Genomic DNA, 21,981 nt, shown 5'->3' with positions numbered 1-21,981 from the left:
CTGGCCTTGTGAAAAATCAGCCCGGTCAGGGGCACTGTTAAGACAGGGCTGTGCCTTGCTTGCACCATCCTATAATTAGAGGGATCCCCCGCGTGTGGCTCTTCCTTGGAGGAGGAGGTGGCTCAAGTCTGGGCAGGTCCTGCTCCCCCTATGATGGGATCAGGCAAACAGATCATGTGGGAGCCCTCTGTCATGCACTCTTTGCACATTGGCATTATAGTGACCTCTCCTGCCAGTCCACCTCGGAAGGGGCCCAGTCCTTTCCAGCACTGCTGGGCTTAACTTCATCTCCCCATATCGATCCTCCTGTACTCGCACAGAGAATCCAGAAACATATCAATACCTCATAGAAAACTGGCAGATGCCCAGTAGAAGAAGCAAAAACACCCACATGCCTTCATACCCTCCTATGGGTCAGAACCACCAGATGCTCACAAGATATTCACAAACGGTATTCTTTTTGTAGGATGACCTCTCCTCCTTCCTTTCTATTATAAGTATGTCTTTATGCACTTTATAGGAACCTTTATTTTTGTTTATTAAACGAACATTTTTGTAGAGCTCCCAATAAGCCAGGCATTAAGTGCTTGGCAAATATCACTCACTTTAATCACCACAGCAACTCCATGAGGTAGATATCATTTCCCTGTGATACAAAGGAGGAAACTGAGGCTCAGGGAAGTTAATATCTTGCAGCTGGAAGGTGACAGAGCCAAGACCCAAACCCCAGGTGGTCTGGGGCAGAATCTGGGTCCCACCCCACTCAGCGATGCTGCAGGCTCCTTTTGGTGCTGTTATGAGCTCACAGCCGTTAGGACTCAACCTATTGTAAAATTAACCTGATAATTGCTATCTTTGGAGGTGCATGTTGTCAGGCTGAGGCTGCTGGGGTCCTTCTGCGGGTATTTAACATGGGTGGCTTTGTGAATGGGTGATGGCCCCGTGAGGTGACCTAAGGACAGCAGAGGAAGGATGGAGGTCAGGGCCTGGCTGAATCAACCCTCTCATGAGCCCATGAAATCATAGCCTGTTGTAGCAGGGAGGCCTTTGGAGACACCCCCTTGCCTCCTCCCTTTATACAAATGGGGAAACTGAGGCAGAATGAGGTTCCCAGGCCAGCGTTTTTTTTCCCTACCATAACCATTTGTCTCCTGGTGAGCAGGACTGGGAAGGTAGGACAAGCCTACAGAGGGATCTGAGTTGGTTGGAAATAGGGAGCCATTGAGGGCTGCAGATCAGGGGAGGGAGCCTGTGGAAATAAAGAAGTAGTGTGTCATCTGGATTGGGGTGTGAGCCAAGGAGCTGGTTGGCAAAGCATTTTCCAGGTAGCTGACCTCAGCGCAGGAGCCTGGATGAACCAAGAAATCAGGTGGGTGAGGCTGCCCCAGGGTGGGCCAGAAGAGCCGTGTGGGTGGGGGCCAGGCAACCCAAGGGGACGCTGTCTGCTCATGAGTGGAACAACCCGGGCTGTGCGTGGGTTGGCCTTGGTTTCAGGTTGGAGAGGCCCTTTGCACCTGCCCAATTTGTGTTCTGGGCAGTGACTTGGCTGCCGCCGAGGACAGAGCTGGCCGAGGCTGCAGGGAAACGCCGGGCCTGTGTTTTGAGCAGGAGCCAGGGCTGGATTCTGGAATAGGCAACCGGCCCAGGCCCAGTCCACACTGGCCCCTGATCAATGAAAACTGTCGTAGGGCCAGCGCATCGCCGCCGCTTGCGGGCCGCTGAGATGGGCGAGGCCTCCCAGCGCTGCTGTCCCCAGAGTCCCTGGCTCCGAGACAGTCATCAGCACATCCGGGCCTGCCAGGGCCCAGTCCTACCCCCCACCCCACACTCTCCCTGCTCTGTGATTCATAGCCCCGTTCGTCCCTTCCTGACATCTCCCCCAGGATGGTTCTGGCGACGCACGGAGGAAACACAAGACCTGTGGAGAGGAGGCAAAGGAGGGTTAGTCGTTTACTTTGGGGGTTGCTGTTTTATGTGCTCTAGGCTCTATGCCAGGTCTGTAGGGCCTTCGGTAACGAGGAAGAAATGTACGGTCCCTGTCCTCGGCCACGTGGGGAGATTGGCGATCCAGAAGTAGTAGTCCTACTGAGCGCTAAGGACCACAGTGAGGCCCTCACAGGTTGGGGGGGGCACAGAGTGGGGGCCATGCTGAGTCTGGGGGCTCCTGGGCTGGCTTCTCCAGGAGGGAACATTATAGCTGCGTTGGGAGAAGGAATCAGGTGGCAGCTAGTGGAGAATGGTGGGAGTGGCCTGGGCAGAGGGCAGTGATGGGGCGAGAGGGGGGTGGACAGCCTGGAAGGCACTGACCACAGGGGTGGGTGGAGGTGGGCAAGGCCGGTTGTAGGTAGGGCTACCACCGGCCCATCTACCCATGACTGTGCAACTCACTCCTGTTGGCCTGGCCCAGTTATTAATAGCACCCCCTTTCACTCTCAAAAGTGACCTGGTTTGGGCAGTAAAATTATATGGGCACCCCAGAATCTAGGTACTAGTGTTGTCATTTTATCAGATGAGAAAACTGAGGGTCACAGAGACTCGAGTAAGTTGGGCCAGGCCCTGGAAAGAGGATGGGAATGGAGCTGGAATGGGAACCGGGCCTGTCTGACTGGAAAGCTCAGGCTTTCCCATAATCCCGTGCCACCTTCCATAGTAAAGTGTAAAGTCAGAGATGTATGTAACTTAAATATTCACTGAGCCTGACTCTGTGCCACATTGTACAGGGTTACATGGGGTCAGGGGAGGCTGGATTGAGCAGCACTTCAGTGGCCCGTGAAAACAGAAAACAAGCTCAAACTGGTCTAAGTAAAAAGGGGTGATTTAGTGGTTCATGTCGTTGAAAAGTCTAGGGGAAGGGCTAGCTTCAGGCATGGTTTGATCCAGGCACTCAGTGTTGTGGGGACCCATTTTCTATTGTTTCAACTCCTGCATCTGTTTTCCTTCATGTTGTTTTTTTCTTTGAAAGAATCTCCCTGTAAAGAGGTAAAATGTTTTTTCAGTGTCAGATTTCCACCCTCCCATTTCATTAATGTCAGCAGAAAAAGAGCTGATGTCCTGGGATTGCATCTATTTGACCCAAACTTGGGTCATGTGCCCAGTCTTGACTAATCCCTGTGGCCAGGGATGTGCAAAGTTCTTACTGGTCAGGCCTGGATCATGTACCTACCCTTGTGGTGAGGGGGAGAAATCAGCCCTGTCCATGCCTCATGGATGAAAGTGGTGGAGGGGTAGGGTTTCTAGATACCATACAGTACATCCAGTTTTATTTCAGATAAATAACACATTTTTTTTCTATAAGTATATCCCAAATACTGCACGAGACATACTTATATTAAACAGTGACTGAATCTGAGATTCAAGTTTGAGTGTCCTGTGTTTTTGTTTGTGAAGTCTGGCCAGCCTGTGGAGGGGTGGGTCTCCAGGGAAAATCAAAGTGTTACCAGAAGGAGGAGGAATGGATGGTGGGGGGTGGGGAGTTGTTTGTCCAAATCACAGGAGCCCACTACAGAGTCAGAGAGAGGGATAAAAAGCTTTCCTTCGGCCTTGGATTCCTCCTGAAGTCAGCCCTGATAGCTACGGGTATTCAGTGAGAGAAGTCACTGGAGGATGAGGTGGTCAGGAAGGGCTCCCTGTACTTGAATTAGGCCCCAGAGATGGGGAGAGGCATATATTGAAATGGGGGTGGGGTGAGTGTTGGGTGGGAGAAAATGTCCATTTCTGTCTGCCAATCAGGCCTGAGCCCTGGCATAGGGCTCCTTGCCCATCATCTTTCTGGACCGGCCTTGGGGTGACCCATACCTTTGTCTGAGACTAACCAGCTTGCTGGTCAGCCTGTCTGCCCCATATGGATTTACCAAATGTGTCAGGATTCCTCCAAAGAACCAGGTAGTTCAGTGGGGAGCCATCAGGTATACCATAGAAGCAGAGCCTGAGACAAGGGTCATGTACAAGTGATTCATGAAGGATAATCTCCCAGGGCAGACCATGAAGGAAGGGAGGGAGCTCCTGCAGGGAGCTCTGGAGTATGACTTCTGCCTCAGAGTTGGTCCCCACTGGAGGTGAGGAAGCTGGGCTCAGGGCCACCTGGCAGAGGGTGGGGTGGGGAGGTTTGCAGTTCTCTGAAGGCCTCTGAAGATGCCTCACAGGTTCAGGCTGGTGGTGGGGAAACCTTACTGAAGGTGGGGGTGGGGGCCATGCAGAAATGGCAAGAGATCCAAGTGGGAGCCATAAGCAAAGGGCCTAGAGAAGTCGGGGAAACCTGCACACTGTGAGCACTTCAAGCTGCTCCTCGTGCAGATCGTCCATAATATGTGAGAGGTCCCACAGCGAAGGACCTGGGATCTTTTCCCAACCACATGGGCCACAGGACCCTGCTCGTGGGGACATTGGTCTGAGGGTCTGAGCTTGCTGACTCAGAGCACCTAACCCCTGGCTTCTGGTGGAATTGAGGCGCTCTTGTCTTTATTGCTGGCCCCTGTGGGGACTGATTTTTGCCGGCTCTTGCTGCCGGTTTTGACTGTCCTAGATTCTGACTGTGGCTGTACCATTCTTTGGCTTTGTGACTTTGGGCAAGTGCAGTCTCCTTTTGGGGCCTTAGTTTCCCTGTCTGTTCTCTGAGGGGGTCTTAACCTGAAGTTCACAGAAAGGTTCGATGTGCAGTTTTATTTGTGTGGTGTTTTTCCAGGGGGACTTCTCGGGGGGGTCTGGACCTTCCCTCTGGTCAGAAGCTCTGCACAAGGGCTCTGGTCTGGCCCCGACCCTGTGGTCCGAGGGACTGTGTGTGTGCGTCTGCAGGCATTTGTTCCTCGACATCCAGAAACACGCCAGGGTTCGTGGCTCAGGAGCCCCTGGCCTTCTTCTCGGGGGGTCTTGGTCCCTCTCACCTGCACTGCGTGTTCCTGCCTCCCCGTTCAGAGCCTCTGCCTCCTCATGTGTAAGAGGGGGTGAGGGCTCCTTCCTGACCTCTTAGGGTTGTGGGTGAGTTGACGACCCAGGGGCTGCAGTGGGACAGGGTGCGACAGATGCGGGCACTGCTGTGAATGCCTTCTTGCCCTCAGACCCAAGTGCATCCTCTGACCTTGGATGCTGGCCACACAGCATCTCCTAGGTCTCCGTGGGCTTCCTGGGGGACCACTATGGCGGCAGGGATCCCTGGTATGACCTGTGGGGGCAGGCAGCCACCCTACAACCCCCCTCTTTAAACAAACAAACAAACAAACAAACAAACAAAAAACCCCAAAGATTTTGGCTTGCCTGAGAATGGAAAGAGTAGAATTTGAGGGATCTGGAGAGAAAGCTGCTACTCTCCCCCGCTCCCAGTGACAGCCTGCCGGGGTTCACATGCTCAGCTGGCCTCGTGCCGTTTCTGGAATCAAAGCCTGTCTGCATTACATGACCACAAAGAAGGTCTTGCCTGCACCCACCCCCCACCGGCTTCCTCTGCACCCACAGCCAAGCGCACTCGGGAACAGGCGGGTTCCTGGTGGGTTCTCTTTGTGGGCTGTGTGCATGGCGTGGGAGGGAGCAGTGGGGTCTGGGGTGCAGAGAGGCCCCTTGCCCCCCCCTCCCTCCCAGGTGGGATCCCAAAACCGCCCCATTTCCCTTGGACGTGGCAGACCACACCCCCTGCTAGGGCCAAGACCCTTCTAGCCGACTTGTGTGGGCGAGTCCTTCTCGAACCAACGTGGCCCATTGCCGTGTGTTGTAACATGTTTTCTTCCAAGCGCTTAGCTGTTATTTCTGATTGTCGAAGTAATGGTGCAGGTTCACGGTGAGCCATCTGACAACCTCAACTCCAGCGCCTAGGTACCACCTCTGGGAATTTGGCGGCCGCTCTCTCCTGATGGGCCTCTCTGACCACGGCGCATGGAAACACGTGTAGATAATTTTAGCGGATGCCATCCCTTCTCTCTGCGCTTTGGCGACTGCTTTTCTCCTTGAGGAAAATGCGGGGAGTGTTTTTCTGAGTCAGTAAATTTAGTCAGAGCCGCATTTAGTTGTTTCACACATATTCATCGAGCACCTCCTCTGTCAGGCAATACGTGGTATGTCAGATGGTGGTGAGTGCCCCAGAGGAAACTGAGGCAGAGAAGGGGTAAAGGGAGGGGGGGGCGCTGCAGTTTAAATATAGAGGGGTTTGGAAGACCTCACCCAGGTGATGAGGTGAGTCAAAGCCTGAAGGGGGTGCTGCGGGAGGGGGTATGTGGAGAAAGAGTTTCAGGCAGCGGGAACAGCATGTACAAAGGCCCTGAGGTAGGAGTGTGTTTGCAGCAAGGAGGTGAAGGTGAGGTGAGGGTGGCTGGGGCAGAATGCGTGCAGGGAAGTAAGAGCAGAGCAGGTAGACGATGGGGCAGACCGGCCGGGTGGGGCTTTGTAGGGCATTCGTACGACTTTGGAGAATGGACGAGGGGGTACGAGGGCAGAGAAAAGGCAATGGTGGCCATCGTCCCAATGAGAGAGGATGACCTCTGTGCAGGGCCTGGAGTGCACCAGGGGTGGGGGGGGGAGGGGAGGGTGTGCTGGTTTCCAGGTATGTTTTGGAGGTAGAGCCAACAGGATGTAGTGGGGGTTGGTTGGACGGGTTGGAAGGGCAGCGGCAGGCTGACTCCCGGGTTGCTGGCCTGAGGAACAGGAAGGGGGGTGCGGCCCTGGTCGAGTGCAGGGAGGCAGTCTGGGAGGACGGGTTTGGGGCGGTCGGGAGTCAGTTTGGACACGTGAAGTCGCAGGGGCCTGTGGAGCAGCTCGGTGCGCATGGCCAGTGGGCCGGGGAGCCACAGCAGTCTCTTCGATGGAACAGTGCTTTAGAAAGCCTGGTGTCTTTTGAGTATAAAAGCATTGCATGTTCTTGGTTACAAAAGATGGAGCAAAAGAGAGAGAAGGGGAGGGGAGGAGAGACGGCACAAATCCAGATTGTCCAGAAAGCTGGGCAGCTGAAGGGGACAGTTCCCCCCACTGCCCATTCCTGCTTTCCAGGGAGCCTCTGTTACCGACGGGTAGCGTGTCCTTCCAGAAACGTTCTGGAGAAAATGCCTCTTTTATTTATGAGCCCAGTGGGATCTAGCTGTCCTCACCTGCTCTGCCCCGTGCAAGCACACCTGGGAGCCTGGGAGCCCAAGCTCCCAAGCAGCACTGCTAACCCTTCTGTTCTTCCGTGTCCGCCTTCTTACGTGACCCTCAAGGCACATCTGTGTCACAGGCCCATTTTACGGGTGTGGACACGGAGACTTGTAACCACAGATCCAGTGGCACAGAAACGGCTAAGATTCTGAAGGCACGGACTCCTCTGGGACTTCAGATGTGCCACCCTTGATTCTGCCCAAATGCAACGAGGTTGGGAGGTTGGGAGTCAGCTGTCACACTGGTGGGGGCGGGGGGGTGAGACTTCACCAGCAGGCGGTCAGCAGTTGAGGGTGGAGGAAGCAGCACGGGAGGGGGTTGGGAGGCCCCAAGGTGGGGTCCAGCCAGCGAGGGGGCTGGGGAGAGGTCCTGCGAGCTGGGCTGTGGGGCAGGAGAAGGAGGCCAGGACAGGGGGAGGTCTGGTGTGGACAGGCATCAGAAGGCCAGGAAGATGACTTTTGCAAGTGCTTTCAAGCCAGATGGGGTGGACTGAGTGTGTGTGTGTGTGTGTGTGTGTGTGTGCATGCGCGTCTAGCAGGAGGGTCCCAGAGTCTGGCCCAAACCATTTTTCTCTTGTTCTCTCATGAAAACGAAGCCTCCTTACATGTACAAAATGAGACAGCCGGGCGCCTGGGTGGCTCAGTTGGTTAAGCAACTGCCTTCAGCTCAGGTCATGATCCTGGAGTCCCGGGATCGAGCCCCGCATCGGGCTCCCTGCTCGGCGGGGAGCCTGCTTCTCCCTCTGACCCTCCCCCCTCTCATGCTCTCTCTCAGTCTCTCTCTCAAATAAATAAATAAATTCTTAAAAACAAACAAACAAACAAAAACCAAAATGAGACAGCCTTCTTCCCTCTTTTTATTTAAGTGAGGAGAAACCGGAAGCCCAAGCCCCTCACTCCCAAAGCTGGGAGAGACATCATGCTTCCCCAGGGCCCCAGGCCACACAGGGCCCCCTCCTGTGCTGGCCTCTGCCCACAATACGGTGGCCCCGGCTCTACGCACCGTCCCCTGGCCGACAGATGACAGCACTGTGAGGCCTGAGCAGCCTGGCTCCCGGCCACCCCGCTCAGCAGGGCACACCCGCCGGACCCTGGCAGCAGACCCACGGCCTGTCCCCGGGCCAGGAGCTGCAAGCAGAGGCCGCCCCGGCTGCTCAGGGATCAGAGGCCTCTCCCGTTCTCAGCACTCGGCTGTGTGGCCCGGCAGGCCGGTGGTGGGGCAGGTCAGTGGTGTGGTGGGCTAGGCGTGTGGCAGGCGGGGGCCTGGTGGGTCTGTGGCATAGCGGCATCGGTGGCGTGGCTGGCCAGGGAAGGGTGGGTGGCCAGGCGGGGGGGGTGGGGGGTGGGCAGAGACAGGGAAGCGCCGAGTGCTGGCAGCCGGCTGGGGCGCTCCTGGGTCCGGCTTTGATCAGCTGTGGGGCATCCCTGAAGGCAGCGGGGGTGGGGGAGAAGATGGGAGGGCGGAGGGGGAAGGACGGGGGCCCCCCTCCCCACCCCCCGAGAGCAGAGAGGGGACGGCTGCGTTATGGCCTGCGGACTGCTTGGTGGGTGTGCTGAGCGCCTTACCCACGCGATCTCATTTCTCCTTCCAAGTGCTCCTCCCAGGCACTGCTCTCATTCCCATGTTCAGGTGAAGAAACTGAGGCACGGACAAGGAAATCACGTGTACGAGGTCACACAGTATCAGGCAGAGGAGCCAGGGCTCAGGTCGGACCCTCACGGGAGTCACTTGACTTCCCTAGGCCTGGGCTCCCTCCTGGCTACAGGGGGTGACAGCGACACCCCAGCTCACGGGGCTGTTCGGAGCGTTCAGCTAGGCACCAATGTGCTGAACAGAGCACTTGGCCCACGTCAGTCACTTGCGAAAGAAATGCTGCTAATTATTATCACTGAGTCCTTTATGTTCGTGACCTCAGTTACTCCCACGCCCCGACAAGCCCATCGGATCCTGGTTTCCACTGTAGAAACTCCTTTGAACTTCCATCTAGTAGGAAAATTCCCATCACGCCAGCAGAGAAGCCCTAAAGCCCCATGTCCCGGCCAGCCCTGGACAACCTGCCTTGTGTTGGTTCATGTCCTCCTGAGAGCGCTCAAGTCCCGCAGCCTGGAGATTAAGGCAGGCTCTGGGTAATGCCAAACTTTGCTGTTTTCTCTTGGCGTTAGCTGTTTTTCTCTCCATGCCCAGGATTCCTGTTCCCAAAGCACAAGCCCTGGAGGAGGCCCTGGGACCAGGTGGGGGGAGTGTCCGCTGGGCCTGGCCGCTTACCTGGGGTCACCCTCCTTCCTCCCCCAACCCCTTCCCACCTGTCTGATTGCTCAGGGTGGGGGAGGGGGCAGAAGACTTCAGTTCTGGGCTCTTTAAACCTTATAGTTCCCAAAGCGTGATCCGCATTCCGCGGGGGGGGATGAGGCTTGAGGTAAGTGGTGGACAGCTTGTATTTTAATGGTTCTGCATTTGTTTGATACAAAATATATTTTTGAGAACCCCAACGGTAACTAGGACATCACACCCACGATTTCACTGATCTTATTGGCAAGACTAGGTTTTAAAAAGAAAGAAAAAGGGAAAGAGAGCCAATCTAAAGAAAAATGTGAATGACTCGTGGAAGCCCAGGTGAGACCCAGTTCTGGGGGTAGCTGGGATGATGGTGTGTGGATGCTGGCAGCTTGCTGGTGTGACAACAGCCCAGGAAGTAGACTCTGCTGGCCCATTGCTGTCTCTGGCTGGCTGCGTCTCGGGGACTGGGCAAAGCCATCTTTGGGGCTTTTTTGCACCCTGTAGGGTGGAGGGCCTGAGGCTCAGAGAAAGGGAGTGTGGTGGCCCCGGAGTCAGACCCCAGGGTTGGAGGTCCTTCCTGCTAAGCGATGCCATCCCACTCGCTCCCCGTCATCCACCTTCCTGATAAGCATTCCCTCAAGTCCAGAAAGCCAGCTCAGGCTGGAGCCCCCGAGATGTGGGGGGCAGAGGCTGGGATGTGCCCATGGGAGCAGAGGGATTACATCTTGAGCAGATAAAAACAGTCGGGGAGAAAGCCAAGGAATTTTAATTACTGCTGCACATCTTTGGAGTCACGAAGGCCTGGTCCTCGCAGGCCAGACACGGAGGCCAGCTCTGCACACGGAAGCCCTCGGAGCCGCCGTGCCCTCTTCTGCTCAGCACCCCCACCCCTTCCAGCTGGGAGATACCTATGCAGGTGCCCAAGGCTTAGCGGGTGGCGACACCTTCCTCCTTCTGGCTTCCAAGCTTGGCTGGGATCTTGGGCTCTGGTTTTAAGGGACTGTGGCTTGGTTCTGAAGGGCCTGGGGGTGGGGGGTGGGTCAGAGCTTTCAGATCGAAGTAGAAGCCCAACCGGAATTGCTGTAAGCGATGAAGGCAGGTGAAGGTGGATCTGGCCCCAAGGTTTATCCAACAGATATTTATTGTTTACTATACATCAGGCACTGTTCTAGAACAGCACAGACCCAGTTTCCTGTCCTCGGGGAGCTGACTTCTAGAAACGAGTTGACCTAAGGCCTTGAATGATTGCGCTGGCCTGGGCGCTGGCCTGGGTGTCTGTCCCTTTGTGAGCTCTCACCTGGGCTGCGCTGTCTCAGGCAGCTGGAGATGAGATTGGACACAGCCTTGGCACCAGAGAAGACCTCTTTCTTGCCAGCTCCTATGAGAAGGATCTGCAGGGAGGACTTCAATTTGCTTAGCTGGGGCAGGCAGAACCCGTGGCCCTCACTGGGGGCTCCGTGGCCATGGGAGGCTGCGGTGTCCTCAGGGGAGTGTCTGAGGCCTCTGCCCCCGATGTCACTTGTTTGAGAAGAGTGGCTATTTCTTTCTGGCAGCAGCTGTGAGGTCTAGGTTCTGCTGACATCCGGGAGGAGTGAGTCCCCACGGAGGACGGAACCCCCAGCCCCTCCTGGCCTGTCACTGGATCCAGGGCCTCCAGGAGCCTCCCCACCCCCAGCCCTTTGTCAGTGGTTATCTTTCAGCCCTGGCTTGCACGTTGCACAGGTGGGGGTAAAATGGGTAATTCCCCGCATTTTTGACCTGCCATGCTCCTGGGCAGAGTGGCTCTCAGGGACAGAAGTAACAGAGGTCCACGGATTAAGGTGCACAGTGGAGATGGGGACATTGAGGCCCAGAAAGTGGATGGCCCCAGCTTTCTTCTCACTCTTGGTTCCTGCTGGGTCAGGGGGCTGGAGCCCCAGAAGGTCTCATCTCAAGGGGACCACGAGCATCATCCTGGCCCACTGCCCCCATACTAGAGACAAGGGCCCCAGGGCCTGGGTGGTTCTAAGCCAGCTCTGCCACTTTCTCTCCTTAAGTGACCTGGGGCCAGTCACACACTCTAATCCCTCTTATAAAGGGGGTTATTGTGTGGGGTTTTATTAAACTAGATTTCAGTGGCCCAAGTGATACAGGAATGTACTAGAACGCTTCTGAGAACGTTGAGGTTTCTCGCCTCCCATCCCCCTCTCGTGCCTTCTCTCCCTGGCGGTAACCACGGGGATACCTGTACGTTGGGTGCCTAAGGGTATGTGTGTGTCTGGTGTTTTCTTAGATGTACGAGTCGCACTCTACTTTGTGTGTCTCCCATGTAGCGTGGCGCTCCGCATGCCGGGATTTACGGATCTGCCTGTTTCTTCGGAACCACCGTGTGGCATTCACGGTGCGGATCCAGCACAGTTTCCTTTCTCGGGCATTTAGCGTGTTGTAGACTGTTGGTGAACTTGAGCAGGCCTCCCTGGTGCTCTGGTGAGACTGTTGTCCCAGGGTGGACACTGAGGTGTTGAATCACTGGACGTGAGGTTTTTGCAGGAGTAAAATGTGAGAATGTTCCGAGCGTGGGGCAGAAGTAGGGCGCTCTAAAAGGTGCAGAGAAGCTCATACTTAGTGTTTCCCACTACGTGTATTCTGTGTACATTTTCTCCTGACTCTTGACATCTGAATCCCCAGGTTACAGAAGAGCAGAACGGGAGCCAGAGTGGTTCAGGAAGGCATCTGCTGTCACTCAGCTGCTGAGGCCGGGCAGGTGGGCGGGCGGGCGGGTGCCCTGACTCCCGGGTCCAGCCCGGTTCTAGGAATGGAGCATCCCTGCCCTGGACGGCCAGAGCCTGCTCTCGGCAAGGCCTGCCCACAGTGGTGCCGGACCCCCAGGCACGCCCGGCCGGCCTGCCTCTGCACAGCGTGCTGGGAAGACAGAGCTCGCCAGGAATTTCCTGGGGCAGCTCCAGGGCAGACTGCTCAGATCTAAGGGTTACGGGGTGGCTGGGTCGTGCCTCCCACCCCTCTCTTCCCCGGCATGTCCCAGTCCTATGCATTCTTGGGATCTAGAAGTTGCGCCGTGTGCTCTGGGCACCAGGAGTTTGCTTTGAAAGCCCGTGGCACCAACATCTGTTAGCTCTTAGAGAACAGAAACATTGACAAAGAGCTGCTGGGCAGGCGGTGGGGGGAAGATATGAAGCTCAGGAGTAGGAGTCTCAAAGACAAAGAGGAAAAACCCTAACCGAACTCCAGCCCGCTCCCAAGCCCTGCTTTGATGTGGTTTCCCGTCCCCGGAGGCCTTATAAGGCCTTATGCCTGCAATTCTGGGCTCTGGGTTGGTGCTGACTGCACACTCAGTGCCTGAAGGAGATGGTCTTTCTTCCTGGGGCCCAGCGTGGGGCCGAGTAGCAGCAGTGCTGGGGCGTGGGAGGGAGGGAGGGAGGGAGGGAGGCCTGGGCCCTGTGGCCTGAGAGGCTACCGAGCCTGGCCACTAGGCAGGGGGTAGCCTGGCATCAGGCTGGGTGCAGCAGGAGGTCCAGGGATCCAGGAAGGCCTTTGATAACAACTTAGAGCCTAGTCTGATGCCGACTGTCCTGGAGGCCGGAGGAGAGGGGGCTGGGGACCAGGGGCTGGAGTGATGGCTGAATAAAGGAGCAGTGAAGGGAAGTCACTCATACCAAGCCCCATACTTGGGCTTCCTACACGGCAGTGGGGAAGGGTGTGGGCTCTGGAGCCAGGCGCCTGCCTTCCAGCCCAGCTCTGACACTTACTAGCTGTGTGACCTTAGGCAAGTCGCTAACCTCTCTGTGCCTCAGTTTGCTCATCTGTGAAGTGGGGATAATAGTGGTATGACCTCAAAGGATTGCCATGAGGATTAAATGCGAAGCATTAAAAACAGTGTGCCGGGTAGGAGAGTGTTTCTCAGTGTCTTTGAGGGCACCTTGGGGCTGGTGAGTCTTTGAGATTCTCTGAGCAATGTTCTGGTAGCTATTTGACCACCAGAGTAGAAGAAGCAATAAACAGTAACTATTGGTCTATGGAGCCCCAGTCGTGGTATCAGGTGTCATGTTAAGCACTTTCCATGCAATGACTGACTTAATCCTCACGCCCACCCAGAGACGTCACGAGCACTATCGTCCCTGTGTACAAATGGGAGGCTGAGAACGTTCCTTCGCCCACATGGTGCAGCTGGTATGAAGCAGAGCTGGGATTTGAACCGAGGTCTGACCAATTCCACTTCCATGCCCTGCACCTTCCACAGTGGGGCTCTGCGTGGGGCCCATGGCTGTTGAGGGGTCTGAGTACCTTCCTGCAGGATGGTCCCGAGGGTCTGGCCCCACACCTTGTCTGCGGGTCTCCCGGCCAGGGCTCTGCTGAGTCCCCAACCTTAGTGGGGAGGAGCTGTGGGCCCTTTGAGTCCTGTAGCACAAAGAGGAGGCCTTGGCCACCACCCTCGGAGCTGGTGGCAGGGCTGTTCTCTTTACACATCTTTAAATGTGATCCCTGGTCCCTGGCAAGTGACTTACCAGGGCTCTTGGCTGCCTCTGTCCCATGCCCACAGGAACCCTGACTCCACTGTACTAGCTCGGGCCAGGCTTCTGGGAGAACTGGCTCAAATCTTAGCTTTGCTGAGGATCCAGAACCTGTCACCTGGCCTCGTGGAGCCTCCTCCTCATTTAAATACAGGGCTTTTGGGAACCCCATTCCCTGGAGGTTCTTGTGAGGATTCCCTCGGTCCCATTATCTCCTGTCTCCTATGTCCCTCGAGGACTGACGGCACTTCCTTCGTAGGAAAAAAAAAGGGTAACAATTATAACTCTCACTTTACGAATTGCAGATCATTTTTATGAGTGTTTATTCCTGGAGAGATGGAAAGTGCAGGGCAATGGTGAAGACTGAGGGAGATAATAAATATCCTTACAAGGTGTCTCGCGTGGTGCCTGGCCCTGAGGAGATGCCCAGTAAGGTCAGCTGTCCTGTCATTGCACCCATTTTACAGAGAGATAGACTGAGGTTCCAAGAAAGCAGTGGCTGGCCCCACGTCCAAGGGCGAGGGGAGGCCATGGAACCAGGATGTGATCCTGTGTCTGCCTCAACACCGCATTGCTGCTGGCTTAGTGATTCAAAGCTTGAGGACCACGGACAGTGCACTCCCTGGGCGTCTGGCTTAGCAGATGAAATGAAATTTTTTTTTTTTTAAGATTTATTTATTTGAGAGAGAAAGAGCGAGCAAGGGGGGCAGGGGCAGAGGGAGAGGGAGAATCTCAAGCAGACTCCCCGCTGAGCACAGAGCCCTATGCCGGGGCTCGATCTCACGACCCATGAGATCACGACCTGAGCCGAAACCAAGAGTTGGACACTCATCCGACTGCACCACCCGGGCGCCCCAGATGAAATGGATTTTTGCCGGCATCAAGCACCTGTGCCTCACAGTGAGTCCGTGGACCCCGGTGCTGGGGAGCTTTTACGGTTCTACAGAGCAGTGTAGCGTTTAGCACGAAGAGGCGGACCCCGGAACTTGCCAGAACTCTGCTTTCATATGCAGAGGCATGCCTTTACTGTGTCAGGGAGCTTGGTCCTCCCCGCAGACAGTTCTCAGAGTGCGTGATGCACACCGCGAGGCATCATTACTTGGGGTTCCAGACGGCTGCTTTGTTGTGGGAGACCTTGGCAGTCTCTAAACTCCTCCAAGTGTGCCGGCAAGAAGACGTGAGCGCTCGCAGGGGTGTGCCTGGCGGGTCCTGGTCGCCTCGCTGGGAGCGGCCAGGGTGGCGGGCCGAGGTCAGCGCTGAGCCCCCGCTTTCCAGAAGACCTCAGCACGAGCCCCTTAAAGCCGGTCGCCAGCTCCTGGGAGTGCTGCCTGCCAGCCTGTCTGGGGGAGGCAGCATCTGTCTTCCTCTGGCATGAAAGATGGGCTCTAATTGGCTGCCGGAGTGTCCCAGCCACCTAATGATGCCGCCTGAGCGCGTGCTGTCCCTGTCACCGGCTCCCAGCTTCCCTGTCAACTCCGGCGCTGTTAACACAAACAGCCAGTTTACAAGCCCAGGAAGTGTTCGGTGATTATGATAATTGGCGGAGGAGGTGGAGGGAGAAGCCACCCCGACTCCAGGAATCAAGGAGCCTGGTTTTGAAGTCAGTGGGACACCAGGAGTCTGAATGACCACATTTTCACAACCTGCAGGGGAAAGAGTGTGATGCCCCAGGACGATTTGGAAGAAGAGGGAGAATGGAGAACACCAGGCCTAATCCATAAAATGTTAGCTGTTGATCCTTTCAAAACAAAACAAACAGAACAAAACAAAACAAAACTAGAGACTTATCTCCAGCTGTGTCCAGCTGATAAGATCAGCTCTACCAAGCGTGATTTTGGTTTTGTTAATCAAGACAAGCACTGTGTTTCTGTTAAGTATCTGAAGTGGGGGATCTTTTCCCCCTTCTCATTTTTCAAGGAGAGGGTGCATTCTCTTTTTCTTTCTCTTTGCACTTTTTTTTTCCCCCAAAAAGAGAAGTTGGTGACAGCTGCTGAGTTTGGGCTTTTTTATTGCTTGTCATTTTGTGGTTCGAGAAGCGCTGCCAGAGCATTGTTGTGGCATCAAAGAGATAAGGCCGTGTAACCCTCTCAACTTTGTCTCTTCCCCAGAAGAGGAGCATTTCCCAAAGTGGGTTCCTTGGAACTCAGATCCCATGGGATGCTTTTGAGACACGAAACTCCACGGTCTCAGTAGGTTTGAGGAATGCAGCGTGAGTTACCACTTGGATATTCACGGTGTCCGTTACCATAGTAAATTCTTCAGTAAGGGATCTTCTCTGACTTGAAAACAATCTTTTTGGATCACAGAACTCTTACTGGCAGAACACCAGTAATGCGGAAGGCGGTCTGACAAGTGCTGGTCTTGCTTCTTCCATATCTAGGGTCACCCTGCTGGGTTAGGTTGAGATAAGTAGTACCTTTGTCGACCTTCCAGAAGCTTCCCAGCCTGTGGGCTAACCAAACTCCCCTTGCCAACCTGACAACACCCGAGTGGCAGCGTGACCGGGCTAGTCGGGAGCAACTCTGCCACTGGGCATCCTGAACTCACACGTGGGGCACCGGGCAAGGCAGTGCAAGGGTCAGGCTAGTTTCTGGAATGTGTGTGCACTGGGGAGAGGCGGCAGGCATGTCTGAAGATCAGCCAGGAGGCAGAGCATGCAGGCTGCTGAATGTGATGCTGAAGAGTTGGGGGGTTATGTTAGGGGCTGTAGAGACCCACTCGTGTGCATACCAGGCCCTCTTTGCAAACCCATGGAGACAGCCCGCCTGGAATCCTCTGCTGGAGGAAGGAGTCACACCGAGATCCCTTCCTGGGGCCCACAGAGGAGGCTTGTTGGTCCTGAGTCCATCAAAGTTGACTCCGAGGGCTAGATGAGGGACGTTTTCCCATCTTGTCTCTGTCTTTTTCCAGGGCAGAGGGTGGAACATCCTTTCTGAGGGAGAAGCGTGCAGTATTTTATAGTGAGCTGTAGGCTAAGAAAAAGGTACTTCCTAAAAAGCATGGGGACAATTCACTTTTCAAGCGAGAGGATCCACCTCAGTTGACCTAATTTCCCATCAGAAGAATCAGAGCAGGGGGCGCCTGGGTGGCTCAGTCGTTAAGCGTCTGCCTTCGGCTCAGGTCATGATCCCAGAGTCCTGGGATCGAGCCCCGCATCGGGCTCCTTGCTCCATGGGAAGCCTGCTTCTCCCTCTCCCTCTCCCTCTCCCCCTGCTTGTGTTCCCCCTCTCACTGTGTCTCTCTCTGTCAAATAAATAAAATCTTAAAAAAAAAAAAAAAAAAAAAGAATCAGAGCAGGATCCCTGCTTCCCTGTGACCAGCCAGGCACATGTTCATGATGCCACCTTTACCGTCCCAATATGGGTTTCCTCCTTGACTCTGTCGGATACTTACTTAACGTCCCTGCTTTGTCTTCCTCTAGGAGCTGGTGGGTGAAGTTTTCAGAGAAACGCTCAGTGAGGAGGAAGAGGAAGACTTTCGGCTAGAAGGTACTGGAATCCATTGGTCTCTTCCTAGGGTGCAGTGAGATGGGGAAGGGGCCATCTGGCCCACCACGTGCCCTAGGTACGCTCCAGAAAATCTGCAGACCAGGCAGAGGACGAGACCCTGACTGCCGGTGGGGGTGGTGGGGTGAGAAGAAAGAAGGGAGTGAGTGTAGCCCTTCATGGGTCCAAGCCCAGAGTGGAGCCAGGCTCCTGAGGCTCACATCCTGGCCCTGCTGTGTACTGGCCGGGGAACCTTGGACAGGTTGTTTTAGCTCAGCTTTCCCGTTTGGTGGGGGGTGACCATACATAAAGTAGCTGTGGTATTTCCCCGTCTCTCAGCTCCCATCGCTCACGTGGAGCACAAACAAGCACACATACAAGCAGCCCCCCACCAGCCCCTCCCCTTTCATGTCTGTAGCTCTCTCTCCTGCCTTTGTTCAAGGGGAGGCACCGCGTAGAAGGACGAGGATCTTGGAGCAGAGGGCCGGCCGGCCACTGGCGCCCTCACTTGACTTCGGGCAAGGCACGCCACCTTTCTAGAGGAGCCTTAGTTTCCACACTTACAGAGTGGGAATGAGAGCCGTCTCCCTGCTTGACTCCCTTCATTGGGTACGGAGCCCAGATGGCACTGGAAAGCATTTGCTACGTGGGATAGCATTTCCATTTTATACTCAGAGAAGAGAATCACTAAACTGGGGAAGCCTTAGGTTAGTAGGGGCCTTGCTGTGGAGGTGAGGGCAGGCAGCTCGCAGGAGAGCCAGGGGGCCCAGGGGCTTGGGGGGGCGGGGATCTAGGCCTTGGTGCCCTGTAGGGCCTTGGGAGGAGCAGATAGTGCCAAGAGTTTCTCGAGGGGAGCCTGGGCCAGACCTGAGGGCTGTGGCCACATGCAACCCGAGAGCTGTCAGCCCCAGGCCATTTGTCCTGAAGAGGCTCCCCAGGTGGCTTGTGTGCACATTACACTTTGAGAAGGGCTGTTTTAAGAGATTCACTCAGTTGCCTAGGAGATGGTGGCCTGCCGGGACCCAGGTATCTATCAAACTTTGTTCAAATATGAGCAGGTCCTGAATCAAGGGCTGGGGGGAGTCCCATGGATGGAAGGCTTTGTGCAGCCTACAGAGCTGGTAACTGCACTCAGAGGCTCTGCAGCCTTGATTTTGTCATTCCTCTGGGCTCCCCCAAGCCTCAACTATTGTCTTTGGCTCCATGGAGAGATGCCAAGAGTTGGTGCCTTGACATCTGGGGAGTCAGGTAAAGGTGGGCAGGATGAAAGCCCTGGGGATTGGAGTGACCCCAGACACTGATTCCATGGGCTGCGGCTCTCATTCCGGTTATGTATTCATTTCTCCCTCATTCGCATGGTGACTCAGTAGCAAGTTCATTCTCTTGTTCATCCATCCCTCCACCTCTCCATCCATCACCCATTCGCTACCCATCCAACCAGCCACTCGTCTGTCTGTCCCTTCAATCACTTATCCCTCACTCTTCACTGTCCCACCACCCACCCACCCACTGGCCATGTCCCACCCATCCGGCCATCCATGGTTTGCCCTACTCTCCTGTCCCCCGTCCACCAGCCCGGCCACTCTGAGTTATCACGCAGCCATCCATACTCCCTTCTCTGCCTGTGTGTTCATCCCCCGTCATTCATCCCTTCATCCATGGACCCATCCTCCAGTCATCGTCTGTCTGCCTATCCATCATGTATTGAGCCCCTCCTTACTGCCCCACAGGAGGCACTTCTCTGTCCGTCGAGGCTCAGTTTACAACCATGTAATTGATTTCAAATGGGATGTCATTCCCTGCAAACAGACACGAAATGGCCTACCCATGGAATCCACTTCCCTCTGGAGGGGAGCGTTACTTTGTTCACTGTCTACATTCAGTGCGTGAGTCCCATTGGAATGATGTAGAAGGAATGCTGGCCGAGGAGCACCTAGACCGGGGTCCCCTCCCAGCCCTGGTAGCAGCCCACTGTGGATCGTGGCCAGGTCCCCCCCAGCTCTAGGTCCCCTTGCCCTCTGTCACATGATGAGTGGGGACATGAAGCTGGACTCTGTGGGTATGCAAAGGCCGTGGGCTCCTTGCAGGGAGAAGGAAGCCCTGTGGCAGGGGGGAGGGCAGCACTTACAAACATTGGCTGATGGGTGGGGGATGAAGATGAGGCGCCCGAGGGTCCTGGCTCCTGATGGGGAAAGACTGTCAGGCTGGCGGCACTCGGTCTGACCCCATGGCCCCCCAGCTGCACGCCAGGCTCAAAGGGCAGCCCAGGCACCTTGCTAGTCCCTGGTGATGTCCGGGCACATCGGTGCCACCACTCATGAGGGAGGGGGTTAGGAGCCATTCTCCTACCTCAGTTTCCCAACTAGGGGTCAGACTAAGTTGTTGGTGGTCCAGCTTTTTGTCCTCTTTCTTCAAACAAAAGTTTACACAGAAGCAGAGAACATAAACCAGATCAGATTGCAGAGAGACTCAGTACGCCATGGCCAGTGTGTTTTATGTAAAAAGGGGCACGAGAGAACGCTCTGTATTTCCTACGTGTGTGAGTAGAGACCACGTGTGTATTACTGTGTAGCTGGAGGGCTCGACAGACAAAGATAGGAGGCTCCTCTTGGACCTGGGAAGAGGATACTAAAACCGGAAAGAGCTCACAAAGAGAGGGCTGTAGTATTAACGGGGATGAATGTTTGAACTTTCCCAAGAAGAACGAATTGAAAGACTCAAAGCAGAATTAAAAAGTGAAAACGGTGAGTGGGTGAGGCTGCTCTGGTTTGCGCCTGGGCCGGCCTGCGTGGGACACTGGTGGGAGGGATGCTGGACCCGTGACCGTCTGTGGTTCCACGGTCACCCATGGTCCCAGCCACGGCCACGGAGAAGCATCCACCTGGTCCGGGGCGGGGGCTGCAGCATCCCTCTGTGCTACCCGCCCAAATCCTGAATCTCTTCTTTGTCTTCCTGTTGGCCAAGTTCATTGCCTCTTGGCGGGCTGGAGGGCTGTTTAAGGGAGAAAAAAGGCCATCTGAGGCGTGAAGATAAAAAGAAGTCTTTTAGCCATCCCAGGAGAGGACAGCTTTAGCTCCTGCGTTGTTATGTAAAGCCGGCCCTAATCCAGCATCTTAACCGCCTTAACTGGCCAGCTGGGAGCTCGCGGAGGGCAGATTAAGTCTGGGCTGGGTGCGAGGGCTGCCGAGCTCCTTTTGAACTGTGGAGAGAACAAAGTAAACATCAAAAGTCCCAAGCTCTGAGAGCTGGCTGGGCGTGGCAGGGGCGGGACTCTCGGGGCTGGCTTTCCAGGGGAGAAGGGGAGAGGGACCCTCCCTCTGCCGACCCAGCAGGGGTCTGAGCACAGGGGACGGCCCACCCCACCCTTCACTCCGGTCCCCACCTGGCTTCCCCATCTCGTCGGTTGGGCCACACGACAGGTGGGTGGCAGCCTGTGGCTTGTGGCCTGAGGTGCAAATTGGAACCACACCTGTTTGGCAGACCCACCATGCCCTGAGTGGCCCCCCGGAAGCACTGGTCTGGGGGCGTCCTCCCCACTCGGTGCAGCTTCTGCTCTGGGCCCTTGGGAAGGGAAAGACCTGTGCGTGGTCACAAGCCCCTTCTCTCTGGGTCCCCTCTCTCCCTGCCACCCAGGGATGTCCCCACCCCTTCCAGGGGGCTTGACTTCCAGTCTCTGGCCACAGACCCCCAACACCGTGTCTGTTTCCTGTCCTCCGACCTCCACTTGGGGCTGGAAGCAGGCACATTGCCGTCTGCCTGGCATCTCTGGAAAACTGATTCGACAGACCTCCCGTAAAGGAACTGTCAGAGGGCTTGAAGTCAGGCGGCCCCACCCCTTGGGGGCCCAGGCCCTCCATCCAGGCCCCCAGGGCTGCTGCGGGGCAGGCCTCTCTCCCCCCAGCTGGGCCTCCGGGGCTCCCCACTTCCCTGGTCCCAGGATGGATGTGTTAGAGTAGTTGGACCTGCCAAGCAGGGCAGTGGTGTTGGGGCTGAGGCTCTGGGGGTCTGAGTAGCCCCACTGTGAGCTCAGGACCCGTCTGACTCTGCAAGGGCCCTGAAATTTGTCTCACCACCACCGCCTCCGAATCCGTGAGAGGCACCTTCCTACCTTTATTCGGGCTTTTTTTGGGAATTTGCAAGTCAGACCCCGGAGCCAGCCTGGCTTTAACCACCAGTCTCTGGGTGACCTTGGGTGAATCGTTTCACGACTCTGTTTTTCATTTGCCTTTTTGGGGGTAATCAGAGCCCTTCTGCAGGGTTCCTGTGAAGACAGTGAGGTCGTTTATGCAAGTGCAGAGAACAGCCTTGGTACGCGGAGTAAGTGCCCAGCCTATGTGAGCTGGGAGGAGTCTTACTGTTTCATGCGTCCCTTCTTGAAGAGGAGCCAACTGGTGTTTATAATTATTTACTAGTCCAGATCAAAGAAGACCTATTTTCAAAGCTTCTTTAATCCTATTAGAACCTCTCCTTCTCCTCCCAGTGCATGACATAGAGTCTGGCATGCTATACGTGCTCAATAAATACTCACTGGAAGAATGAAGTCAACAGCATGAAGTCATTGAAGTCAGGCAGTCCCCTCCCTCGGGCCACCCAGGCAG

The 21,981-nt window shown here is 55.5% G+C and overlaps 1 protein-coding gene across 1 annotated transcript in view; it reads left to right on the top strand.

The window, feature by feature from the left end:
- The window catches only part of NKD1 (NKD inhibitor of WNT signaling pathway 1), an 85,594-nt gene that overhangs the window by 41,015 nt on the left and 22,598 nt on the right, over window positions 1–21,981 (top strand). Inside the window, exon 4 of the mRNA XM_045891145.3 lies at window positions 17,320–17,386. Within this exon, the coding sequence (XP_045747101.1) occupies window positions 17,320–17,386 (67 nt within the window). The remainder of the gene's footprint in view (window positions 1–17,319; window positions 17,387–21,981) is intronic.

Source organism: Mirounga angustirostris, unplaced genomic scaffold, assembly GCF_029215605.1.
Source record: "Mirounga angustirostris isolate CCGP_5_RB_7025 unplaced genomic scaffold, mMirAng1.0.hap1 SCAF_16, whole genome shotgun sequence".
NCBI lineage: Eukaryota > Metazoa > Chordata > Mammalia > Carnivora > Phocidae > Mirounga > Mirounga angustirostris.
The sequence above is the reverse complement of the archived record's forward strand: the minus strand, read 5'-3'. Positions and strand labels throughout refer to the sequence as shown.